The sequence below is a fragment of the Vespa crabro genome, chromosome 1 (assembly GCF_910589235.1).
Source record: "Vespa crabro chromosome 1, iyVesCrab1.2, whole genome shotgun sequence".
NCBI lineage: Eukaryota > Metazoa > Arthropoda > Insecta > Hymenoptera > Vespidae > Vespa > Vespa crabro.
In genome coordinates, this window is record NC_060955.1 from 3,030,001 (window position 1) to 3,052,500 (window position 22,500).

The 22,500-nt window shown below is 28.4% G+C and overlaps 1 protein-coding gene across 1 annotated transcript in view; it reads left to right on the forward strand.

Annotated features, from left to right (window-relative positions):
- Window positions 1-13,085, forward strand: part of LOC124425221 (S phase cyclin A-associated protein in the endoplasmic reticulum) — a 43,301-nt gene extending 30,216 nt beyond the window's left edge. The window contains exons 13-16 of the mRNA XM_046965281.1: window positions 3,714-4,251; window positions 6,145-6,342; window positions 12,394-12,567; window positions 12,868-13,085. Coding sequence (XP_046821237.1) covers window positions 3,714-4,251; window positions 6,145-6,342; window positions 12,394-12,567; window positions 12,868-12,948 — 991 coding nt within the window. The 3' untranslated portion in view covers window positions 12,949-13,085. The remainder of the gene's footprint in view (window positions 1-3,713; window positions 4,252-6,144; window positions 6,343-12,393; window positions 12,568-12,867) is intronic.
- Window positions 13,086-22,500: the final 9,415 nt, after the last annotated feature.

Sequence of the window (22,500 nt, forward strand, 5' to 3'; positions counted from 1 at the left end):
ATGGCAGGGGGTGGTGTAGGGGGTAGTGTGGAAGCGGTGGGGTAATAAATAAATTCAATGTATTTGCTCGAACCCCCCGCAAACATTCAATGATAGATCGCAATCTCAGGGCGATGATGATGCACCCTGTTCAAAGCTCTCAGTTCGCCCCTGTTCGGACGTGCGTAAAGATCGCTAGATCGGATCTTCCTGGTCCTACCGAATTGCTTTGCTCGTTCGTTCGTTCGAACGTTCGAAAGATCCTCGCTTACCGACTGGCGAATTTAATTTACTGTTAAGTCCTCGACAAAATTAGCTTCTTAGGTTGCTTTCTCTCTTTCGAACTAAGTATACACACAAACACACACACACACATATAAAATATGTATGTATACGTACAGAGCTTTTTCATTGTATAACTTGTCACAATTTTTAGTAATATTGATTTTGAAAAAGAGAAAAAAGAAAAACAAGATAAAAAACAATAATACGTTGAGATTTAGATTCGCAGTCTACTAACAAAAAAAAAAATAAAAAAATAAAAAAATAAAAAAGGGATAAAGAAAACGAAAAAAAAAAAATGAAAACTAAATAATACTTGTTGATCGATACTCTTCGTTTCTTTTTTTTTTTTTTCTTTTTTTTTTCTTTTCTTTCCTTTTTGTTTTCAATTTTATTTTAAAAAAGGAAACTCGTGCGTGAACAATATTGTTGTTTGTTTTATATTCTATAAAAAGTCGATTCGTACGAAGTTCAATCAATTTTTTCATCTTCTCCTCTTTTTTTCTTTTTATATTTTATATACGTACTTGCGTACAAATTTTCGATACCATTCATATATGACTTTTTCGAGATTGTAAAAGATGAAAAATTTTGTATAACGCGTATGATATTGAAATCATTATCGTTATATTATAGATCGTAAGAAAGGAGATGATAGCTTTAATTCTTAGCCGAAATTATTGCTTTCCTTCTTCATCCAAAAATAATAATTAATAAATATTATTAATCAATGAAAAATACTGATCGAACGAATAGATCCGTTAAATAAATATCTTTTTTATTTTTTTTTTTTTTTCAATGTTATATACATTACACAATTATATTATTTCAATATCCATCACAATCACAAGAATACATATTGTAGAAAATCAATGAATACCAATGTAAAAAGGAAATGATAGAGAGAGAGAGAGAGAGAGAGAGAGATGTCTATGATAAAAAAAATCGTAATTTGATTGAATTTAAATTCGAAAATATGATAAAGAAATTCGTTCTAATGTTAACGTCGTATGACAAAGTGCATGATTATCAGTTAATTTTTCGTTATTACCCATGTTATTATGGTTTATGGGGATGAAGGGAGAACATTATGAATGGGGAGAGTGTGGGGGTGGATGGGTGGAAGGGGAGGGGGTGAGGGAACTTCTCGAAATGTAATCCTGTAAATCCCGCAACGGCAAATACATATAGGAAAGGCCAAGCATATAGATACATATAATATAGGTACCTACAATTTCGAATAATCCTAATCCATTGTAGAGACGCGCATTCGAACGCATTTTATTAGAGAATTTACTTTATCCCCACGATCGACGCTCGTTTGCTCATTGTTGTGCGTACCATCCCCACTTTCCACCTCCCTCCGTTTCCCTTTTTCTTCCCCTTTCCTCCCGTTCTCCTTCATCCTTTTCCTCCGCGTTCTCTCGCTTCGTTTCTCTTCGGCAGACATGCGACCGAGATTAGGAAGGACTTATCTCGCCCTTCAAATTTATCGACGAATTATGCGACGATAACACGAGTCGTTACTTCCTATCGCGAATAAACGCGACCTTTTGCGAATCTTATCGAGCATGTATGGCATTTATTTATACATTCACGTAAATCCTTATCTTCTTCTATTTATTTATTTATTTGTTTATTTATTTAGCTTTCTGTTTCCTTGAATAATTTTTTTCCCTCTTCTTTTGATTTCTTTTTTTTTCTTGTTCTTTTCTTTTTTTTCTTTTTTTAATTGAAATTTATTTTTAAAGGCAAATAAATTTGTTTATCTGTTGATACTTCTCAATATTTTTCTTTTGTGATATCAATCAAATATTAATATTATCAAAATTTTTTTCATTATTTCATTAATTTTAATCAAAAATTTTATCATTTATAATTTATTTTAAATCGACAAAAGGGACATTATGAATATTGAGATAAGATAAATGAATTTATATCTTTAATTTATTAATACGTCTCGATGTTTAATTAAAATTTCATTATAAAAAAAATCATACACCAAATTGTTCGATAGGATTCGCTTGTATTTATTTGTTTTTAATTTGTATTTTTCTTTTCTTTTCTTTTCTTTTCTTTTTTTTTTTTTTTTACTTTCATGACTTTTTATCAATAAAATTGTTTTTCTCTAATCAATCGTATTATTCGACGTATAAACGGAAATCAGGCACTTGGAAAAAATGAAAACGTCCGTAAATAATAGGTCCATAAAAATGATCGTTCGATCCTTGGCTCGTGCCACGTGACAAGACTTTGGAAATAGAAAAAAAAAAAAAAAAAAAACAAAAATATGGGGATGTACAGTTTCATAGCAACACATGCACACGCGTGTACACGCATAGATGTGCATATATATATATATATATATATACATATATACATCCACCCACATGAACACATTTTCGCATAGGATTAGCTTCTAGCTAGTTATGATTAGACGCGACAGTTGGGCTTCCGATGGGGCGGACACACACAAGCAAGTAGTACGATGCACTTGTGTCGTACCATGCACTACGTCCTATTGTATATTCCAATAGCCATTGGCATGTACACATATATGAGTATGTATGGATGTGTGAGAATTAAACTTGGCTTAGTATCTGTGCATAGAAGCATTAGGGATGGCGATAATACGCACTGACAGCCACGCACCCCTCGACAACGAGGCACTCTACTCTGTGGGGGCACATGAGTGTTGTGATGTTGGTGGGGATATGGGGTTGTCTACAAAAAGAAAAGAGAAGAAAAAAGAAAAATAAAAAAAAAAAAAAGAAAGAAAGAAATAGAAAAGAAAATAGAAAAAGAAAACATATACAACATACCCGATAGAATGAGCATCGTGCGCTGACAATGTTCAACCCCTCTCTATCTCTCTCCTCCCTCTCTCTCTCTCTCTCTCTCTCTCTCTCTCTCTTTCTCTCTTAGATATATACAGAAATATGGTCGTATCTATATCTCTTTCTTTCTCTTACATATAACTACGGATATGGACATATCTTTTTCCCTCTCCTCATTCTCTCTCTTTCTCTCTTTCTCTCTCTCTCTCTCTCTCTCTCTCTCTCTCTCTCTTTATAACTCACTGATGTTATAATCCTCTCGTGTTACACCGTCACACATGCTGTCCTGTAAGCAATACATTGTTTTTTTTTTCCTTCTCTCTCTCTCTCTCTCTCTCTTCCCCTCCCTCTCTCTTTCTCTCTCTTTTCCTTTAATACCCATATGTACACTTTACTGTTACCACACATTGTATACTTTGTGGACGAATCATAAGATACCAAAGTCAGGTTTACGCGTGTGCGCGTTTAACGAGATCATTTATAATAAAATTATTCCTTTCTTTTCTTTTTGTCCATTACTTTTTTTTTGTTCTCTTTTTTTTTTCTTTTTTCTATTTTTCATTTCGTCCTTAATTTTATTTTCTTTTTTTTTTTTTTCTTTCTTTTTTGTTACAGATACCTGATAGCAGGCGGATTGGTCGAGAAAGTCTCGCTTCATAGTCGAGCACTGATAGAAGCTGATTTCTTTTTGGATCAAGAACACGAATCACCTTTGTTGTTGGCATCCTTCGATCTACTAACACGTATCTGTTATCATTTGAAACGTTCGATCACTCCCGACAATCCAACCGTTCATAATAGTAATAACAATAATAATAATAATAATAATAACAATAACAATAATAATAATAACAATAATAATAATAACAATAATAACAACAACAACAATAATAATAATAATAACAACAACAACAACGAGAATAACGAACAAACTACAAGCACGGAGACCCATCTCATATCGAGTTTGTTTACGACGGAAGCGGCTGGTGCTATTGGTGCACTTTATGCAGCAGTTGCATTGAATACTTTCAATCAAAAAGGATCATCGCCTACGCCGAATCAAACGATGCCTTCTTTAGCCACAAGAATGTTGATCGTTCGTGGACTTCGATTACTCAAGGCTTTCGCCGAACTCGATCTTCAAAGGTTCCAGGTGAGTTACATATATACATACATACATACGTAAATATATATATTTATTGTTATAATGTTATACATGTACCCTTTATACCTGTTATACATGTTATACAAAAATGTTATACATGTACCCTTATGTTAAATCGATTTTTCAATTTTATTTGAAAAATTAAATTTGAGATTTTTTTAAAAATTATATGATTGAGAATTTGTTTTCCGTATATTTATTTGTAAACAAATTATGTCTTCTCATATATATATATATATATATATATATATATATATATATAAAGATATAATTAGAGTTGATTATATCCTGTTTTCTAAAAGTAGTTGATACAAAAAGAAAGGGGAAAAGAAGAAAAAAAAAAAAGGGATTAACACGTTATCTTCTAAGAGAGTTACTAGGTTATACCAAAGGAACTACCTAAAAGAAGAAAAGTCAGATAAAATAGAAAGGAAAATGGGTGACTAACTTGTTCGACCTCGGAATAGAGTAGAACGTATTCTTTTAGGCACCTTGTCCACGTCCACTCAAGTAATTAGGTGCCGAGAGAAAGCTGTCGTTCGATCGAGCGAGAAAGGACAAAGGTCTTTTAGCGAACCCTTTCCTTTGCTTAGCCCGAGGCACGTTATCTCTGATTCGTTTCTATCTTTCTTACTATATAAAATACACACCCTCTTTCTCTCTCTCTCTCTCTCTCTCTCTCTCTCTATTATTTTTAAATTAGTTTCAAATATTAATTTATAACGAAATTATTTTCTATGTTATATCTATATATAATATAATCGAATATATCGATTTATATATATATATATTTTTTAATAAAAATAATGATTAATTGGTTAAAAATCTAATTGATTCCAAAATAATATATATATTATTATTATTATTATTATTATTTTTTTTTTTTTTTCTTTTTTTATTCACAATCAATTTTAACTCTGACGAAGCATCGATAGTTAAAACAAAATTCGTATTTCTTGTAAAGGCCTCCTGTAGTTCTTGTTGTTCTTGTGTCTCGATTCACAAAGGGTCTTGTCATTAGATGCATACGTATATATATATGTATATATATATATATATATATATATATATATATATATATATATATATAAGTATATATAGCTGTATGTCGGACTCGATGGAGATATCGTGTATCATGGGGTTCGGCTGTCAAGGAAGAAAGCCCTCCCGTGAAGTTCGCAACGAGATGAGACCACGAATTGAATCGAAACGGCACCTCGTGCCCCTCCCTCCCCTTCTTCCCCCTCTTCTCTTTCTCTTATCCCCTCGCGCCTCCTCCCTAACATCCATAAAAAGCATCGGGGGCTATCCGATGGTCCCGTAGGATAGGACCGTGTTCTACCAACCTTTGCCGGCGTTTTGTCCCACGGGATACCTCGTCGATTATCCCGAATGGGGCCCTCCCGACGATCTCCCATCGTGCATTTGGCGAAAAACCAACGTTTATTATCCATTCTCTTTGGTATAGACGAGAACCACTTCTGTGACCACCATGTAGTCATTTCTGTGATCAAGGATGATTAGAATTTAGATTTTCTCCCTTTCGAATATTATTCCGAATTGATTATATCCGACGTATTATTAATTATTATTTCTGTGTTCTTTCGTATCTTTCATTAAGATTCCTTTCTTTCTTTTTCTTCTTCCTTTTTCCTCCTCTTTTTTTTCTTTTTTTTTTTTTTTTTTTTTAGGGATATCGTTTCAAGTATTTTACAAAATATTTTCTTTTTTCCTTTTGAATCGATAATATTATTTAAATAATCTACGTATCTGTGATCGACAGACTTAATTATTCTTTTCACAAACGTTTACACATTTTTATAAATATATTGTACCCATATATATTTATATATTTCTTTTTTCTTTTTCTTTTTGTTTTAGAATCTTCTTGGTTCAGAAGGAACGAGTCTGCAGTGGCGACTGATAGCGAGCCAGGTGATAACTCGTCTGTCACGAGATCCATTGACAGAAAAACCAAGTTCCGTTGGATCTGGCAATCAAAATACCAGCGGTACTTACATCCTATCGGAATTGTTCACTGTTCTTGGATACTTCGCCGTTAACAATTTGGAAAATCAGGTAAACTCGATCGAATATTTGCATGTAAAAAGAAAAAAAAAAAAAAAAAAAAGAAAAAAGAAAAAAAGAAAAATTGAAACATCTATACGTACCTAACTAAACGTATATCTATTTATACATACATAATATATATCTATATACATAAATACATACATACGTACGAACTTTCACCGAAAGTTTATCTTTATATCCAAATCAAATTTTTATATATAAAACAATTCGTTTCTTAATCAATTTCTCAAAGTAATAATGTAATAGCGAAGAATCAAAACAAAAAATTTTTCCTCGTATAACGTTGTATTCGTAGTTAATTATTGAGAAACACGTGTTAGAGTGTATTCGATTCTATGGCTTATAGGCAACTTGGTTGAGATTAGGAAAAGGAAATGAAAAGAAAGAAATGAAAAAGTGTGTGTGTGAGAGAGAGATGATGAAAGAAAAAAAAAATTAAAGTAAAAGAAAGAAAGCCTATAAAAGCGAACAATTAGGCTCACGGTAGGTAGAATTCTCTGGTTCCATGAGAAAGAAAGAGAAAAAGATAAAAAAAGAGAAAGAGAGAGAGAGAGAGTAGAAGAGCAGAACGAATGCACTTTGGACGTTGCCGAGTCGCTCGGTACGACGTCTAATCTTAGGTGGCCATTCCTTCGATATCCTCGAGCATAGCTCGAATGCCACTTGGTTTCTTCCACGGCTGATTTCCGAACATAGGAAGAAGAAGAAGAAGAAGAAGAAGACGAAGACGATGACGACGACGACGACGACGAAGACGACGACGACGAAGACGACAACGACGACGACGAAGAAGATGGAGAAGGAGAAATAGAAGGTACGAGGCCCGATATCTCGAAAAATGTTCTCCGATAGCCACGCAGAAAAAAAAAGGGCCGTTATGACGACGTACCTAAAACGGCGCCAGTCCGTCGGAATTCTCCTACTCGAAAGACGAATATTTCCAGAGTATAGTCATACCTAGTTCGTTCTCTTCACCTCCCATTCTCCGTCCCAACACCCCTTTACATTCACCTCCCCCCATCTCAATATATTCTCATACGACGAAGCAATACGACGGTATCATTAATTAACCAAAAAAACATCGATAAAAATGGCCTTTGTCATTTGATTAGTGAACGATTTTAATTCAGTAATAATTAGGATCGATTTAGAAATATAGAGAGAGAGAAAGAGAAAGAGAGAGAGAGAGAGAGAGAGAGAGAGAGAGAGGATGAGAATGTATGGATTTATATATTTATTGTTGGATATATGCAGAATACGAGATGTGACTAATCTTAGAATATTTAGGATATATTTCCATTGAGATTGAATGAGAATTTGTGTGTGTACGCGTGGGTGTGTAAAAGAGAGAGTAAGAGAATTTATTTATGAATGGATTTATATTAATTTCTTCTAATGCAACGTATATAAATGACGTATATAAATAATCTTAGAATGGATGTAATTAAATTTTTTTAATACGAAAATTTGTCGATTCAATGTTAGTAACGATATCATTGATTACACTATGTTTAGACATATCGTCATAGATATTTATTTTAAATGATAAAAAATATAATATAACAGAGAATATTCGTAGAATAGAAAAACTTACGAAGTAACGGAAAATTATTAAATTAATTAAATATGATTTTCGACGATTTTCTCTATTTAGGTTTTTTTTTTATCTTTTTCTTTTCTCTCTTTTTTTTCTTTTTTTTTTTTTTTTTTAACGAACGTTTATTAAACTCATTTCGTCGAATTTTTGAATTAAAATGATTTTATAAAATCGTCATAGGTAAAAACTATTATCGTTTAAAAATTCATTCTATCTCTAGGACGTACTAGAAAAAAATAGAATAAAATAGAATGGAATGGTATAGAATAGAATAAAATAGAATAGAATAAAATAGAATAGAATAGTAAAGGGAAAAAAATCTGAAGTTTATTCGAGATCGATTTGCTCGTTGCTTTTTTATTTAATTTATTGAAATAGAAAGAAAGAGTGAGACAGAGAGAGAGAGAGAGAGAGAGAGAGAGAGAGAGAGAGAGAGAGAGAGAGAGAGAGAGAATACTTTACGAAAATTACCACCCGGTATGTATTCGTACGGAATAAAACAGAGAGCAGAGAAAGAAAGAGAGAGAGAGAGAGAGAGAGTGTCACAGTGGCATTCGTGTAAAAAGATACTGACTGATGCGTCGGGTGAATTACATAAACCACTTAGAATGACTTCATTCCAAACAGTTTTGTTTGTAGTATTCTTTAAGCTTCATTCTTTACGTTTTTTTTTATCGAACTAATCGTTTAAACAAACGATCTTAAATTCATCGAATTGATTTATAGTTTTCAACAAACGACAACTAACGAAAGAAGACCAATCAGTAATAGTATATTCATTTATTTATTTATTTGTTTGTTTTATTTATTTAATTGTTTGTTTATTTATTTGTTTATTTGTTTAATCTGTTTCTTTTTCTCTTATTCTTCTTTTTTTCTTTTTTTTTTTTTCTTTTTCCATATAACTCATAGATATAATCAATTTACAAAGAATGGATTAACACTCGGTACGGAATTTTGAATTTGTATTTGAATTTTATTCATGAATATTAATTCAATTCGAATCTTTGCATTTTATTTTATTTTATTTTATTTTATTTTATTTTCTTTCTTTCTTTTCCTTTTTCTTTTTTCTTTTTTTTCTTCATACACGCAATTGTTGATACAATTAGAATCGTTTAATATGTTATTTAAATAATGCTTATGAAATGTCGTCCGTAAGAGACAAGACGATATTAAATTTTTTCTCATTCTTTTTTTCTCTCTTTCCTTTCTTCCTTTCTTCTATTCCTTTTACATATAATTTTCATTTCACGTAATAATAATTCATGTAATTAATTTACGAAAATATTAAACATACGTTTAATATAAAATTGCAAACAACATGTATCTTATTTATCGTAAAATATACATCGAAAGAGACGAGACATTATTAAATTTTATTAATTTTCTCTTTTTTTTTTCTTTTGTTTTTTCTTAATATATAATTAATATATAATATATTAAATTGTATTGATCTTTCTTTTTTTTTTCTACATACAATTTCGTATTTCATATTAATTAACAATATGCGTAATTAAAAGAGAAAAAAAAAATAAAAAAAAAAAAAAAAAAAAAAAAAAAGAAAAAAGAAAACACCGATACATAATAAAACGTATAATTTGATATAAGATAAAAACAAAAATCTATCATTAATTTATCTTCAAATTATTAATATACGAGTTTACGGAATTATCCTTTTGGAATTTCTTTTAAAAAAATCCTACTAAAAACAATAGAAAAAGACATTACGTTTGAAAGAAATAAATCGAATGAAAGAGGTATCGATCGATAAAGAAAACAAAAAATAAAATTATATAAAATAAATAAATAAATAAATAAATAAATAAAAAGAGACTTTTCTAAGGTTGGAGTTGACACGCGCGCCTGAACGCAAAGAAAAAAAGCAGGGGAGTATAGGTAGAAGAAGAAATAAAAAGAATGTGAAGAGCGTCGTGGAGGAGGAGGAGGAGGAGGAGGAGGAGGAAGAGGAGATGACGATGATGAAGATGAAGAAGCGGTTAAAGTTTCTCGCAGATGTTTCGCGGGTGCGCGCTTAAAAGTGTTTCGTTTCTTCGCGTACCTACTAACACTTCGAAGAGTTTTCTCGATTGGTAGAGGGGCCACGTTAGTTTGGCGAGGGAGAGAAAGAATAAGAATAAGAAAAGGAAGAAAAAGAGAAGAAGAAGAAGAAGAAGAAGGGGATGGAGATGGGGGATGTAGAGGTTGAAAAAGAAGAAGAAGAAGAGAGAGAGAGAGAGAGAGAGAGAGAGAGAAAATAGAGGGGTGGTAGCGACGTCTTAAAAAGAGCCGAAAGACTCCGCCGAAAGACGAATGTGCAACGTCGGCTATGCACTCAACGTTACATCCCGATGCAGAAAACGTTCATGGATGTTGGATAAATGCACACGCGTGTTTTCTATGTATTTATGTTCATATGTGTATATGCGTTTACGTATGTATATATTTATGTATGTGTGGTGTGTGGATACGCGTGCGAGAACGCACGCTCCTGACGTATGGAATGGAACGAAGTAAATATATCTTAACGGCATTCGGTCGTATATTGATGGGAGGTCCGCTGAGTGTGTTGTGTCTAACAGCTTCTTCCTCCTCTTTCTCTTTCTTTCTCTCTCTCTCTCTCTCTCTCTCTCTCTCTTTCTTTTTCTTTCTTTTTCTTTTTCTCCATTTCTCTCTCTCTCTTTCTCTCTCTCTTCGGCAGCATGTTAAACACCGTGCACTGCATTTCACGGCAAATGTAACGGGTGACGCCACGAAGAAAGCCTGTCTCTGTCTATCTCGTATCTATTTCTTTTTCTTCTCTCTCTCTCTCTGTCTTTCTCTCCTTCTCTCTTTCTTTCTTTCTTTCTTTCTTTTTTTCTCTTGTTATCGTGACTTCGGAGACGGCAGATTTCTAATTTAGATTTTTCGAATGTTCGATCCAATCAAGACCCGAGGAATTTTTTTAATTATGATTTTTTTCTTTTCTTTCTTTCTTTTTTTTGTGGTTTTTATTTATTCTCTCTCTCTCTCTCTCTCTCTCTCTTTTTTTTTTTTTATTTTATTTTTGTTGCTTTAATCTTCGATCTTTCGGTTCTACGTTATTAATTTGCAAATGTTTTTCTTTCTTTCTCTTGCTTCCACCCGACCACCGCCCCCCCTTCCCTTTTATTAAGTATTATAAATAATATTATAAATTTCAATCATTTTTTTTTCTTCTTCTTTTTTTTTTTTCTTGTTTTTCTTTTTCTTTTCCTTAATTATATTTTATATTTCGTTGAATTATCAAATTTTTTATCGGTGATCTTTCTTATCAATCACTTGAAGACACTAAAGATTTCTTATATATATATATATATACAATATACTTCATTTCTTATCGTTATAAAAATATTACATTATAATTTGTTTACTGTATTCAAATTAAATAAAGAGCAGCAATACTTTTGATTAAAATGATAATAGTTACTATACATATATTATATATCACATAGGATGAATGAAAACATTTGTTTATGGTTAATAGAAACGAATTACTCACATTAATTAAATTAATCAAATTAAACGTTTTTCAATGAAAACGTATAAATATTTATGTTCGTTATGTTTTTGACATATCTATAATAAACAGTTATGATAATAAATCGTGAAAATTTATTGATTCGTTTAGAAAAAGAGAGAGAGAGAGAGAGAGAGAGAGAGAGAGAGAGAGAGAGAGAGAGAGAGAGAGAGAGAGAGGGAGAGAGAGAAAGTCTTTGCACTTGTAACGTATATACGTATATATATACATATATACTCGTAGAAATGCAAATAAGTTATGTGGGTACTTCCTTTTATATACGAATTTCGTGCAGGTGCTTTTCGTAATAATTTGTGTTCTTGTTCTGAGAATATACAAGTACGCAGATGTGTCTTAGGCGTTTAGTATATTTTCTCTAGCTTCCGTAACACCTGGTCAAGTAATTCTTTAGACGTTTCTCATTTCCCACGATTATCCATGTACATGTATGTATTTATTTGCTTCGCCATCTTAATTATGTTGTCAATCAATTTATTTCTTTTCTTTTCTCTCTTTTTCTTTTTTTTTCGCTGATACGGGTCATTTGCAAATTTTTAATGAATATTAATTGCAAAATTATTAAATAAGCAAATATACAAAAAGAAAATGATTAAAACATATATATACATATACATATACATATATATATATATATATATATATATATATATATTATTAATATTATTGTTATTATTAAAAAATTATATTATTATTATTAAATATAAAATATATTATTAAAACAAATACATATATATATGTATATATATATATATATATTGTTAATTTAATTTAAGTATATACTTAATATTGTATTTTCTTTAATGTTTGTATTTATTCATTTATCATTTTTATTTATTTATTTATTTATTTATTATTTTTTTGTTCTTATTTATATTCGTTACAGTTGATACTCCAATCAGCTGGTGCTGGACCAAGCGTTCTTCAACAATTTTGTACATTACCCTTCCCATTTTATGGTGACCCAAGATTAACGCCATACACATTACCGGCATTACTGGCAGCTACGCATTGCAATCCAGAGGCAAAGGCCATTCTCTCATGTGAATTATCTTATCAGGTAAAAAGATTAAAATATATATATATATATATATACATATTTTTTGTTTATTTTTCTTTTAGATAATTTCTCAGCTTAAATAAAAGAATTGATTCTCTGTGATTCTATAAGCTATTTAAAAAAAAAACATTATGTTACAAATTAATTTCTAACAGTACGAATGATGGAGTTAGGTAAAAACAAAAAAATACAAAAAAAAAAAAAAAATACAAAAAAAGAAAACAAAAAAGAAAGAAAGAAAAAGAAAACAAGCAAAATCTCAGTTAAATAATCAAACACTTTGTTATTTCGTTTTCGCAGCTTCTGGAGGAGTACAGAAACTCCGAGGAAGGTAAACTGAATCCTCTGGTACGTTTACTGAAGGATCCTTCTAGTCCTTGATATTGAGAAGGGTTTTGATTAGTTTCCTTTTCTATTCATTAGGATATAGAAAAAATATAGAAAATAATCGTAACCTTAGTGATGCTTCTTTCGTTCGTTATCGCGTCAAATGTAATTTCTTTTATTTTTTTTTTTTTTTTCGACGATACAATTGCGAATCCTTTCCCTCTTTTTTTCTCTCTCTCTCTCTCTCTCTCTCTCTCTTTCGTACGTGAGAATATTTAATAACAATAATATTAATATAATATAATATAATGTAATAATAGTACGATATATTACGCGCATCCACGATCATAATCGTTTCGCGAGTTTCAGCAAGTCTTAAGGCTGGTTCCTCGAGACGAAAAATTGTATTTTTTTTCTTTTTTCTTCTTTTTCTTTTTCTCTTTTATTATTATTATTATTATTATTATTATTATTATTATTATTATTATTATTATTATTATTATTATTATTATTATTATTATTATTATTAATTAATTAATTAAATCATTTACGTGTATTATTATAATATTTTTTTTTCTTCTTTATATGTATGTTCATTAATCATGCATATTCATTCGCCTTGTCGATATATAAAATATAGTCTTCTAAACTGTAATTTAACAAGTTACTTAATCGTTAGAAAGAAAAGAAAAAAAAAAAAAAGAACTCTTTGTGCCACGCGTTTAGAGACGATATTTTCGTTTTCTTTTTTCTTTTTCTTTCTTTTTCTTTCTTTTTTTCCCTTTTTTTTTCTTTTTTTTTTTTTTTTTTTTTTTTTTTTCTTTTCATTACTGTTTCCCTTCGTCGCGCGCACGAATTCAAATTGAACGTAATTTAAATTTACAAATGCTTCGATGGCTACGACGCTGCCTGTGAAATATTAGAAGAAAAAAAAAAAAGAGAGAGAAATGAAAAGGAAAAGAAAAAAAAAAGAAAAGAAGAAAAAAGACAAAAATAAAAGAAAGGAAAAAGAAAACAAACGAAAAGAAGGGGGGAGAACAAAAAAAAAGAAAAAGAAAATCGGAAAAATACGAAACGAGACGTAAACGCTTTGACAGATTAATTAGAAAATCTTTTTTTTTTTTTTTTTTTTTTTTTTTTTTTTTTTTTTTTTTTTTTTTTTTTGTTATTGAAGGATATACAAAATTCAACGAGTTCGATTTGAACAGTTTCAAGGAAGGAATAACAGAATAGAAAACCAAAAAAAAAATAAATAAATGAATAAAAAAGAAAAATAAGAAGAAATAAAAGAAATGATTCTAAAACGTATTTCGCGCGAAGATCTATTTTAATAAGCTTTTGCTTGATTGAAGAGATGGAAGAGAAATCAAGCAAGAACGAAAAAATTAAAAAGAAAAAAAAAAAGAAAAAAAAAAGAAAGAAGGAAACAAGAAATGTGATTTTTCATTTGAATATCGTTAAAATCGAGCTCGTACATTTTTGAATCTAGTCCTTTATCACAGCTGACGATACGAAATGTCGATTTAGACGTTACATAGCAGTATATAGAAATACATACATAGATAGGTATTATATACGTATATTATATATATAACGCATTCGTATATATTATATATATTTCCTTATTTAATCCGCTTTTTTATGGTCGAATAATAAAACGCGAGAGGATTGAAGGATGTGTCTTCTAAATAATAATAATAATAATAATAATAATAATAATAAATAATAATAATAATAATAATTATAATAATAATAATAATAATAATAATAATAATAATAATAATAATAATAATAATAATAATAATAATAATAATAATGCAGGAGCCTTCTAAAAATTGATTTCTATTAATAAATATATTTCTATTATATACGATATGTATTAGAGAGATTTTCCTTAGATAATATAGATTATTAGATAAAACTCTTTTTGCGTGCGAGTGTTAACCACGTTAACTGTACCGTCGATGGCTGATATGAAAGTATTTATATCATTTATTATTATTACTCTTTAATTTCTTTATTGATTATCAATTAATTTAATCTCTTTTTTTTTCTCTCTCTCTCTCTCTCTCTCTCTCTCTTTCTCTCCTTGTTCAATTAATTTATAATATATTTTCTTTTTCATTGTATTCCTTTTTTCTTTTTTTTTTTTTTTTTATTATTATTATTATTATTTTTCTCCTTGTAAATCCAATCACTTCACGTTGTGAATCATGGCTTAACACGTTCGTTATATTTCTCTAAAAACAAAAAAGTTCCAAAATGTGATTGGTTCAGTTTCTTTTTATTTTTTCTATCTTAAAAAAAAAAAAAAAAGGGAAAAAAAGAAAAGTGCAATATTTTTATTATTCTTTTCTTCTTTTATTCATATTGAATTAAATTAATCGTTAAATACGTACGAACAAACGATACAAGGAAGATTCGATTTAAATAATAACTTAATCTAAGATATATTGAGTACTTATTAATATATTGTACATATATTTATATATAAATATATGTATAATATATATGTTATCTATATGGTACTAGTTTTCGTGGACAGTAACAAACGCACCAGTGCAATGTCCTGCCAATGCAATAATTTACGCGAGTATTATACTAAATATATATATGTGTGTGTGTACATATATATATATATATATATATATATATATATATATATATACGTATATATATGTATGTATAACGATTATTATATATTAATGTATTAATACATGAAAACACGTTGAAATTTACGTGAAACATATATATGAAATTTCACTCAACATTCTGATATATACGTATACACATACACACACACATATAATATGCATATAATATTATAATTACACATAAAATCATATATATATATAGGATTAAGCCGTACATATAGCGTAAATTTATTAGTGATAAATTTTGTAAAGCTTTAGCGATTTGACATGTATACAAGAAAAAGGGCGATCGACTTTTGGTCTCCTAAAAATAATAATAATAATAAATAATAATAATAATAATAATAATAATACAAATAATAATAATAATAATTTTTATGATAATAATATTATTAATATCATTATTATTATTATTATTATTGTTATTATTGTTATTATTCTTATTATTATAATAATAATATCGAGTATGTGTATAGTTTCTGCACGTTTCGCGATTAATGAAAATGGTATTTTTCTATGATAGCTAATTAAAAACTATTGCTATGTAATCTCGTTCGTATCGTGTAAAAGGTAACGAGTATAATCGAATTAATGTGGGAGTATCTATTCAATTCTTTTTTCAATATATATATATATATATATATATAATTTCTTTTTTTTTTTTTTGTGAAAATTAATAAGAATCAGTTTTCTTTTCTCTTTTAAAAAAATCACGTGTAAGATTGTGTAACATTGAATTTATTATACAATATCACGTATTTATTAAATTTGGTTTTCATTCTATCGTCAAAAAATTTCTTATTATTATTTTTATTATTATTATCATTATTTCGTTATATTTATCGAAAGTATTTAATGCGTATATATATATATATATATAATTTTTTTGTTTTGTTTTTAATATATTAATTATACAATTAATGATTGGTTTAATGTGATACAATTGTGTTATATCATAAACGAAATTTTTTAATTTTTTGCCTTTCTTAATTACAAATTATTATTACAGTTAGTATAATATAATTATTCTAGTACTAATAATTATACGATACTACTAGTATAAAAAAAGAAAAAAAAATTATAGTAATTACGTATACTATATTTATACTATACTTATATATACCGATAATATTATTGTATAATTATTATATACTTGTACTATATACCAGTAATATTTTGCTTATACTATATATATATATATATATATATATATATATATATATATATATATATTAGATGTTAATATAATTATTATTATTATTATAAAATGACAGTATAATTATATTATAGTACTTTCATATTACACAATTCCCTTTTTTTTTTTGTTAAACATACACAATTAAAATTGATTTATAGAAGATTAATTAATAATTGCATTTCACAAACATATATATATATATATATATATATATATATATATATAAAATAATTGAATATTTACTCTCTATATTGCATACACAAATAAAATTGCAAAACTTAGACCATATAAATCGATCGTCGTTATCTTTCGTCCGTTGCTTTCGAGATAGTGATAATTCCATCTGCCTTTTTTTGCATTAACGAATAATTAAATAGAAATAGCCCATTTAGTAAAATCTACATTCGAACATGTAGCTCATGTAATATTTCGAATAAAAGAAAAAAGAAAGAAAGGAAAAAAAAAATAGGAAGAATTTAATAGTGTATTACATATACGTACATACATAACAAAAAAAAAAAAAAAAAAAAAAAAAAAAAAAATTATTAAAATTTTAATTATCATTTAGATTAATCTATTTCCAATCGTCTTTCGAATTAGATACATTATAGAAAGTGATTTAAATTCAAGAATTATTAGGATTAGAGCAATCGCACAATTTCGATTTTATTCTTTTTTTTTTTTTCATTTTCTTTTTCTTTCCTTTCGTCCTTTTTTCTTTTTTTTTTTTTTTTTTTTTCTTTTTGTTTTTCCATTCATATACATTGCTCGATCAAACAGATAATTATTGGGAAAAAAAAAAAGAAAAAAGAAAAAAATTGCTTTCTTATTACAATTAAATAATTATTGTACGACGATGTTTTAGATAATTATTGGACGACGTAATTATGTTTCAAATATATTTTTAAAAATTCTTCGATGAGCCGAAGGATGTCCATTCGGAAATGAGTCAAATATTATTTTCTAATTGTTCTCATCCAATTTCTAATGTTTTGAAATTTTTTTTTATATCTCTAACGTTCACCTTTTTCCTCGTACTTATGCAATGATATATATATATATATATGGTATTTTTCTCAAATCCGAATCAAATACTACGAAAGATCTGTAAAATCCATGTAATTGTAATAAAAAACAAAGAAAAAAAAAAAAAAGAGAAAAAGAAAAAGAAAAAAGTAACGAATATGTTTCACGAAAGATACCGTAAAAATATTTCGTATGATTTAAAAAAAAAAAAAGTAGGAAGATAAAAAAAAAAGAAAATAAAAAAAAGAGAAGAAGAAGGAGAAATAAAGGATCTCACTACTGATCGGATCTTCCGAGTACGATCTGTTGCGTAAACGAAGCGTCGATGCGCCCAAAAAAAAAAATAGTAAAAAATAATTAAATGATAATAATAAAATAAATAAATAAATAAAATGAAAACACCAAAAAAGGAAAGGAAAATAAATAAAAAAATGTGGAGGAAAGATTGAAGGCAAATAAAGAATGAAATTTTTATGTGTATATTCCCCCTTTTTTTATTTTATTTTATCTCGTTTCGTTCAAATAATAATAGTAATAATAATAATAATAATAATGATAATAATAAAAATAATAATAATAATAATATTACGAACACCATAAAAATATAATACATATGGTGTAATATAAAAGATGAAGGAGCAGGATCATCTCACTTTCACCAAATCTTCGGATTAAGGGTATGAATAAAATAATAATTAAAAATAATTAAATAATAATAATAATAATAATAATAATAATAAACATTGAAGATAAACAAAAATAAGAATTTTTTTTTTGAAATATTTCGTTCGTAGTATTTTGAACGAATGCGATTAAGTATTTGTAATAAAATATCAATGAGGAAATAAAACTGAGATGAACCCTGTCACATAATAATTATTTTTAATTTTAATTAAAATATTCTTATATAATGATCATTTAATTTACAAAAAAAAAAAAAAAAAGAAAATACCAGCTTATTAATTAATAAAAAAAATATATTGACCAATTGAATGGAAGTGATTTTTATACATATTATTCCCTTTTTTTATTTATTTCATTTTTTTATTTCATTTCATTCGTTATAGTTTTAGTTCTTTCAAAGCACTCATCAAAAATTACTTTTGAGTCGGTTCAAAGGAGGAAAAGATAAAATAAGCGGATTTAAGAGATAACGGGGGAAAGATAAGGAAAAAAATAAAAACAAAAACAAGGAACAAAAACAACAAAAAAATAAATGAAAAAAAAAGCAGTGAGTAAAGACAAAAAGAAAGAGAAAAGTCGATCGTTAGAATGAATTAGAGCAAGAATTTCTTTATCTTTTCTTCGTTTTGTTTTTTTTTCTTTCTTTTTTTTTTTTTCTTTTTTTTGTTAATTCAAATTCGAATACACAATAATCGAATAATAAATAATACGAAGATATCAATAATCATTAAGCACGCTGAATTTTTTGTTTATTAGTTTTTCTATATTCCTTCGATTTTATAATCTTCATTGTTATATACAATTGTACGATTTAATTGTGCACTTTATATGTGTTTAATTATTTATAATTTTAAATATTGTAGAGATTTTGATAGAATTATCAAAATGACAAAACGACAATCGTTGAAGGAAAATGTTACAGCTGGGTATGAGTTAATGGTATAATGTGCTTACATGCGTGCATGCTTGCGCGTGTGTGTATGTGTGTGTGTGGAAACATTCAAGTAAATCTATGAGATGTTTCCTTTTTCGGTCTTTTAAGCAAAAAGGAAAAAGAAATGAAATATAGACGGAGAAGATTTCATTTTTTTTTTCTTTTTTTTTTCTTTTTTTTTTTTGAGAATAATTTTCGAAGACCATAAAAATGAGGGAGGGAGGGAGAGAGAGAGAGAGAGACTGAGGATATCTAAAAAAACAAGAGAGGTCGTGGATGTCCAAAAAAAAAAAGACAGAGAGAGAAGGAGATCGAGGATGTCCAGAAAAAAAGAGACAGAGAGAGAGAGAGAGAGAGAGGGAGAGAGAGAGAGAGAGAGAGAGAGAGAGAGAGAGAGAGAGAGAGAATGGCTCAGATGAGACAGAGAGCTTTGAGGTAGATCTTCGAAGAGAGGTAGCTACGTAGTGGATGACTAAAGGCCTTCGAAAGTCCACACGGACGTCGTTTTGTTTTGCCATTAAGGCCGACGAATCGGAGCACTGACAGTCAGAGATAAAACGAAATGGCGAGAGAGACTGGCAGCTGAGTAGCCACTGGACCAACAGTAGAAACTAAGAAAAAAAGGAAGAAAAAGAAAAAAAAGAAGAAGAAGAAGAAGAAGAAGGTGAAAAAGTTGATGGAAAAAGAAGAAACGTTTTGCGAGTCGATAATAATCGATTGACATCGATTGATAAATCGATAAATTAATTCATCTAATTGCCGACGGCACTTACGATTTCAATTATTTTCATTTTTTTCTTTCTTTTTTTTTTTTTAATTTAATTAAATTAAATTTAATTTAATTTTACTTTTTTTTTAATTTTATTTTATTTTGTGTTTGTAAAATAAATTGTAATTTGTTTTATTTAATAAAGATACGAAGATCGATAAAATTGATCGATCGATCTGATTGTCAATGGCAGTTCTAGAGAATTGATTTAAAGTTTTTTTGTTTCTTATTTTTCTTTTTTTTTTCAAGTAACACTGTTTCACGGTTTCTTATTTTTTTTTTTTTTTTTTTTTTTTTTTTTTTAAGTGTAATTTTATTCAACGACGAAAATCGGAAGATCGAATATCGATGAAAGTCATTTTGATCTTTGATCGATGAACGTTCGAAATTTTTATGAAGTTTTAATGATGTTTGTTACATGTAAAAAGCTAGGAGAGAGAGAGAGAGAGAGAGAGAGAGAGAGAGAGAGTAAAATGTCGATCATATTTTAAATGCTTTGCTCTTATCTTCTTCTTTTTATATTTATGATTGATGAAGTAATATTTTTATCGATTATAATCTTTTTTTATTTTTCTCATAAATTTCTCTTTATCGACTCTTGATTATAATTTAATATACTCAAAGTATCTTATGCATTGTTTAGATTTAAACTATTAAGATTTAAACTGTTTAGATTTAAATTGTTCAGATTTAATATACAATTTAAATTTTAATTATTCAGTTTTTGATATATTTGGAGTAGACATTACATATACAAAATTGATTATTATAATTATACATATATATATATATATATATATATATATATATATACTCGAAACAATATACAATTACAATTACAATATTTACAATAATGTTCGTTCCAAAAAAAAAATAAAAAAAATAAAAAAAAGAAATTTATTCAATTCCTATCGTCAAAAATTCAGGCGAAGTTAAAAGCGAAAGAAAAAAAAACAAAAATCCAAAAAGAAAAAAAAGAAAACGAAGAAAATGAAATAAAAAGAAAGAAATAAGCCTTTTATGAAAAAAAAAAATAAAATAAGAAAAAAGAAGAATGAAAATCAATCCTAAAAGAGAACGAACACGCTTCTTCCCATATATATATATATATATATATATATATATTTCGAGAAAGTGAAAAAAATTTTTTTAAAATTAAAAAAGAAAAAAAGAAAGCGAAACAAAAAAAGAAGAGAGATAGAAACGAAAAAATAACGGAACAAGAAGTGAGAGTGCTGAAATGGTAAAAAAAAAAAAAAGAGAAAAGAAAAAAGAAAAAGTACCTAGAGAAAGAAGTGGAAACGGAAGAGTAGACCGACTATGAAAAGAAGGAGGAGAAAGAAGGAGGAAAAAGAGGAGGTGATGAAGGTGGTGAAGAAGGAAGAGGAGGAGGAAAAGGAGGAAGAGAATTCGTTCGCATACATAGTTACATATACATACATACGTATACGATGTATACACACATATTGAACTTGGAGTGGATCGCGCATCGGATGACGTATGGAGTCCGGAGGGTAATTTTTTTTCCAAGGCGTTTTAGCGCGACCAAGCGCCTCCAAGCTTTTTCCATGGGTTCCCGTAATCTATAGGCGCACTTAATACAGCTGCTCGTCCAAGTAACTTCCCTTTCTCCTTTTTCTTTTTCCATTCGCTCCTCTCTCTCTCTCTCTCTCTCTCTCTCTCTCTCTCTCTCCTTTTTCTTCTCTTTCCCCTCTTTCTCCTCTTTCTCACCCTACAACGTCTCAGGGGCTCCACTTAGCGGGACTGCATAATATATCACGCGTGCCTGCTTTTTCTTTCTCTTTTTTTTTCTTTTTTTATTTTTCTTTTCCTTTTCTTTATATATATATATATATATATATATATATATCTGTATGTATGTATGTATATGTATTTACATTTTCTCATATACCTATACGTTCGTCGTGTCTCCTACTCTTTGGCACGCAACTCAACGTGAGATGAGTGCATATATAAAAGAGAGTGAGAGAGAGAGAGAGAGCGAGTGCATTTACGTTCCGCTACGTCGAACTCACGATTGATTCCCATCCAGGAAAAAGTATTACGTATTTCGTCATGAGAAATCTACGTAGAATAGATCGTTCTGACCTTTCTCGATAGTTTGAGATCTTTAAGTTGCTTTAAAATCCTTTAGGTTTTGTAACTTCGTAAATTTGATCAATTGATATTCCAATTTACGTATTTACGTACGTCCTGTCTTACATAATTGATAATTATTATTTATTAAAGTGTTCATTCAATTTATTGATTTTCTCTTATTATTAGAATTTTGGAATAGCTCGTATGAAAAAGTTATTAGAGAAATTTAAAATTGGTTGAA